The sequence below is a fragment of the Acyrthosiphon pisum genome, chromosome X (assembly GCF_005508785.2).
Source record: "Acyrthosiphon pisum isolate AL4f chromosome X, pea_aphid_22Mar2018_4r6ur, whole genome shotgun sequence".
NCBI classification, from domain to species: Eukaryota; Metazoa; Arthropoda; class Insecta; order Hemiptera; family Aphididae; genus Acyrthosiphon; species Acyrthosiphon pisum.
The window spans coordinates 125,334,734-125,340,430 of NC_042493.1; the positions used below are offsets into that span (position 1 = coordinate 125,334,734).

Genomic DNA, 5,697 nt, shown 5'->3' on the forward strand with positions numbered 1-5,697 from the left:
TATTTGCTACTAATCGATATATTAAAAATAATAAACAAGAATAAAATACGGGTGTATTTTGAGCCAACATATAATAGTCAATAGACATAATAAAAATTTAAAACATATATTTTTTTTCGTAATGTTTGCCGTGTTAGAAATTTTTTGAAGTTTGATGGGTTTTTTTTCAAAACTAGCGTCGACTAAGGTTCGACGCCTATCAATTTACAACTAATTATGATGTTGTTAAATCGGATGTCCGCTAAGGTAAACAATTCAGAAGAAACCATAGAATTGAAATTAATTAATTTTATATAAAAATATAATAGATTATCACAGCAGTGTTCTTATTTTAGTTCTTATCTTATTCCGTTATCTTAAGCCACTATATTTGACTATTAAACTTGAGTCGTAACTCTATGGTTCGTGTTCAATTTTTTTAACAGTTTGTAACCCCTCAATTTATAAATTATTATACTTTTAATAAGGCGCATGTCTCCTGGAAAACCATTCAGAACAAACCGTTGAATAATAAAATGGGTTTTATTAAAACATAATATAGAATACAGTGAAATAAATAAAAAAAAAAAGTTTTACTGCAGTGATACAGGAGTGTTCTCAATTTAATATGGCGACAACCTAACTATTATTAGTTGGTCACTGGTACACCAGCGGTTGCCGCGCTGTCAATACCACATTCGTCTGTACCTCGTCTAATTTTGAAAAGACCGTTGTCGCCCCACTGTGCGTTCCACGAGTTGACCATCAACCAATACGGTGTGCCTTCTTCTACACCCCAACCGATCAACTTCACTGCGTGTCCTCCCAATTTCGTGGCGTTTGGGGTTCTCTGGTAAACACCTAAAAACAATCATACAATGTCAAGATTAAAGGTCCTGTCTGGCCGACATGATTATTATTATAAAAATAATAATATATCATTTGAATAAAATGGAAAAGTGATTTATTAATATTAAATAATATGGTACGGTTTATCATGACCGATCCGCTCATTTACCGGACTTGTAACTGGGGAAATCGTCGTACACATCGAACGATGCTTCGATTGGTCCATAATTCATAACGTCCTTTTGAATGCTGCCGTAAGTCAGGTAGTAGTAGTCACGTGCTATACAATCATAATTCAATTATATAGATTAAACACATATTTAATCGTAAACATTTCGTAAACAGTTCTTACTAAATCTGTGATCGTCGTTGTAGTCTAGGTCCTGATTTCCGTAACACATTCTCGTACATCTGTGATTTTTTTCAATTGGCTTACCGGCGCACGAGCTTTTACCTTCCTCGTCTTGTGGGCAGGGTGGAACACGGTATGGCTCACATCCCTGGAATACGTATGCGGGTTAAGCAACAGTAATTTATACGCCGTGGATGATTAACGACTGCAAATCCGAAATCGGACTTATTGGTTGCATCCGGTATCACGACAACCATAATAACTATAATTTACCCAACAACCGTACATCACATTCTGTACGTACCTATTTAAGTATGGCCGAGTTACGCCTCTTTCATCATGCACACCATGATTGTATATTATATTTAAAGACTAATCGAAAATTCTACAATATAATTATGTGGCGATATAGACGTTGGTGGGAGTCCACAACTTGGCTTGACTGAATTAGCACCCAGAAAATATCTAAATAATTCGTGCTTTCTCAGAAATTTTTTCTTAAAAATCTTTCGTTTTTTGTAAAATGAAACTGAAATTCTCTATACGCGTTTTAAAACGAATCATAAACCATTATTATACTCTGCAATGTCTTACAAAAACCGTTAAGAATATGCATGTGCTATGTGAATCGTCTGCTTACTTGCAGACACGTTACTTTGTACAACAATACTATACTACTCTACTCTATGGCTGGTATTAATATACATCAACGACATCATCATTACTTATATTATATTATTACCTCTCCAGATTTATAATTTCCTCCTGTCACTATACCGTGTGAACTGAAATATTTCCAGGCTTTGATCGGGTATCCTCCGTTACATCCAAATCCGCACGTGTGACAGCAAAACGTTATTTCTTCGGCGGACAACAGTTCGTTGAAATCTCCGTTTGTAGCTACACATAAACGGTCAGCAAAAGCCGAGCTCGTAGCCATCGCCTGAATAAAAATTTCGTTCAAAACGATTGTCCAACTCTTGACACATATCAATTTATATTTCTACACACCCAACACGATCCGCAGTGTCCTTGATCACGAACTTCTCCGATAGTTTTGCAATGTCTCCACCTCCTCCTGGCGTCGAATGTCCTCGGGATATAGCCGTTATTGTTGTCGTTAGCGACGTCGTGCGTTTTGAACATGTGGGCACTCGCGTTCTTGGCAGCTTCCACCCCTTTAGATCCCAACATCTTAATGAAATCCTTCTCTGGTGTACTCGGGTCGAAATTAACACCGGCCTAGTAAACGGAAATCGAATGAAACTTGGTTAGCATTGTTCATTTTATTATATTCATATTGTAGCATATATTTTTTGTATCTAATAATATTATTTGATTTCAACGAATCTCAGATTTCGATTCGAAGCACACGAGTAATACTATAATAAAATACATTTTTTAATATTAAATAAATACGTCGATTGCGAAAGTAATTTGGTTTGAAACACCATAAATATTATACATTTTATTGAGCACCGAAAATAGATTTAATATACATATAATTAAATGTAGAAAATAAAGGTACAGATGAAAATACATAATTATATCATAACAAAAAAGGTACCAAAAGAATGCAAAAATCATTGATACACAATAGTCTTGCGTGCTGCGAGAGCCGAGATCGAAATGTGAACCCCTAGGACTGTTGTGTCTATTGGCAATATTGGCTGTTTATGAATATAAACATTTTAATTTCTAAATATATTATATGAGCATAACCTAATTAATTTTTATTTAAAAACATAATACAGTATCTATAATAATGTATATAATATGCCATTTAACATTTTATACCATTATAACGCAAATATTTTATAATATTGATATGAATGTTCTGAGAATTTTACACTTTAAGCATGCAATATTTTGCATTTTTATTATTAAAATAAGAGCATGGACAAGTAAATGATAATTTTTAAAAAAGTTAAGTTAGGTTGATTGTAAATATTTCAATAAGTTTAAAGTAACTAGTTCTTCTAACTTTTTTTTAACTAAGTTAAAAGTCATATGGAAACGTACAACCCACTTATTAACTTAAGTTAAGTTATTTTTTTTAAACAATGTATAAATATAGCCGCTGATATAATTTAAAATAATATAAAATAAATATTCATGCAATATACGTCATCAATGATGATTGTATCATATTTATTGTTTAATAATTTATAAATTGACATTGACGTAACTTGGATTTGGTTAAAAGTAACTCGTTATTTATTTAGTTTATATCAATGAAAAGCAGTTAAGTTAAAAATTTATGAATTCGTTTTAATTCGTTTATGCCCAGGCTTACACAATAATATCTTTCTTCCAACAATAAGTGACACAAAATTAACCGAAATTCTATATTGACAATATTATTGATGTCATTTCCAATTGAGGCATGACGTGTTTTCCTAGAAATCGTTTTTTTTATACAATACGTATAAAATAATATACTTTTACACTTATAAGTTATAATTATATTTTTATCAAATTCGATGAATTCACGTTCGAGTTATTCAACTATTCAAGTGTATATGACTTTTTTTTTTCAGTGTCGTCTTTAACGTGATTAAGTGGTTAATTTCGGGAAAACTAGACTTAATCACCACTCGAATCAACGAAGTACACCCACTGTTCTAAAATACTTAAATATCTTTCTCGGCCTATTTTTATAAATTTTTTTTTACTTATGTATTTAATAGAATATTAATTATAATTCATACATCAAGGCATAAAAATCGAACTTAAACATTAAAATGTATTATAATATATTGTGTGCACATGTATACAGAAGAATGAGGGGGAGGACATCCTACGATAGAACCCAGTCATAGATAGCATTTGAACATATTTTTATACAAACGTAATATTATAATAATACTAGCTATTTTTTTATCGAATGCGTCGTTACTATAACAAACTGTTGATTAGGATTTGATTGATTTATACATTATAATATAATGAAGGAATAATTAATATATTTACATATAAGTAATTTATATTACTGTATATTATTATAATAGTACGATGGTTAGTATGATTTAGTTGCCTATATTTTTTCATTTATGAAAACATGAATTTATAATATTATTAATATTTAACTATTATAATAGTATGTATTATATTTATATAATTTATTATTGTTATTTTTGGGTCGATACCACCTAACCAGTTACCATAGAATGGTGGCAATAGGTTAGTGGCATAAATACCTACAAACAAGTACATAGAAATAAACCAAATGCAATGAAAATTTTAATTTAAAATTTAAGAGATAAAATAATATAATACCTACGTAAAGTACCAAATAAAGATACACTTTCCTACCAGAAAATATTACATCGCAGTTCAAAATCGAAACAGCATTATTTCTACTAGAAATCGTGTAGTACACGTACATAACAAAAAACACATATTTTAAAATCAATACATCCATCGCTCTGATCAGAATTCGAAAATATTTCTTTTAGTTTGGTCTTACAATGATCATGTGTAGGGTGTCTTATAACATTGTATAAAAATCGCAACGCAGGGCTAAAATTAGTGGCTCTGGTTTTCGGGAAAATCGGCATAATTGCCTGCCTTAACTTTACGCTGATGACACTGTCGATTCAGTGTGTCAAGTACTGACAAAATCAAAGTAATTTGTTTGATAAAACAAACGATGATTATCTTATAAATTACCTACCTGTAATCGAGTAGGATATTAGTATTTAGTGGATGATATTTTAAAGTTACACGTTAGTCGTAATAATTAAATTTAATAATTATATTAAAAGGTAACGTTAATCATGACTTGTCCCCGTGGTGTCTATAGAACTGTCGTAATTATTATTAATAATTATAAAATAAAATTGTTCTCAATTTAGTAATTCAACGAAAAATTACTATAAATAATGAACTATGTTTGCCAACAATTTTGTTTGTTTTTTTTTTTTGTTGATAATTTTAGATTACCGATTGAACTATTTAACTATATAAAAAGGTAGTTATAAGAAAAAATTATTTAGCTCTTGTAAATTAGGTATTTCAGTTAAGAGTATTAATGTTTATTACACTAAACTTCAGAGGAACATAGTTAATAACCTAGCGAACCAACATTTTTCATTTGACTGTTAAAATGTTTAGAAACAAAGATTTACCAGAATCCATAAAAAATATGGTGGTTACCATTTGAAAAAATATAGTCGATTTTATTATTGGTACAACTACGTGTTTAAAAATGTTATGAAAAAATTGCCTGTTAAAAATAAAGAAACACGTCTCTCCATATCATCGGACCATAATTGTAAAAAAAAAAAAACCGTGTACAATGGCATATTATGTAAAAAAATTATACAATAATATTAAGTCGTCAGTATGTACAGTGATACAATTATTTTGAAGTTAACTTTGAAAGGGGGCCCACTATAAGTGTATGGTGTCCCAGAGCCCAATTGATCCCTCAATCCGGGCTTGCAAATGGCACTCTAGCATCGATTATAATATTACCTATACCTATATATATTACTAAACTAAACCCAAATATT

General features: G+C 30.5%; 1 protein-coding gene across 2 annotated transcripts in view; it reads right to left on the reverse strand.

Moving 5' to 3' along the window:
• Window positions 1-503: 503 nt before the first annotated feature.
• Window positions 504-5,697, reverse strand: part of Catb-16a (cathepsin B-16A) — a 51,220-nt gene continuing 46,026 nt past the window's right edge. For both annotated transcript variants that reach the window (NM_001126145.1, XM_029485026.1), the window contains 5 exon segments: window positions 504-840; window positions 998-1,108; window positions 1,181-1,328; window positions 1,923-2,123; window positions 2,192-2,422. In NM_001126145.1, coding sequence (NP_001119617.1) covers window positions 629-840; window positions 998-1,108; window positions 1,181-1,328; window positions 1,923-2,123; window positions 2,192-2,422 — 903 coding nt within the window. In that variant the 3' untranslated portion in view covers window positions 504-628.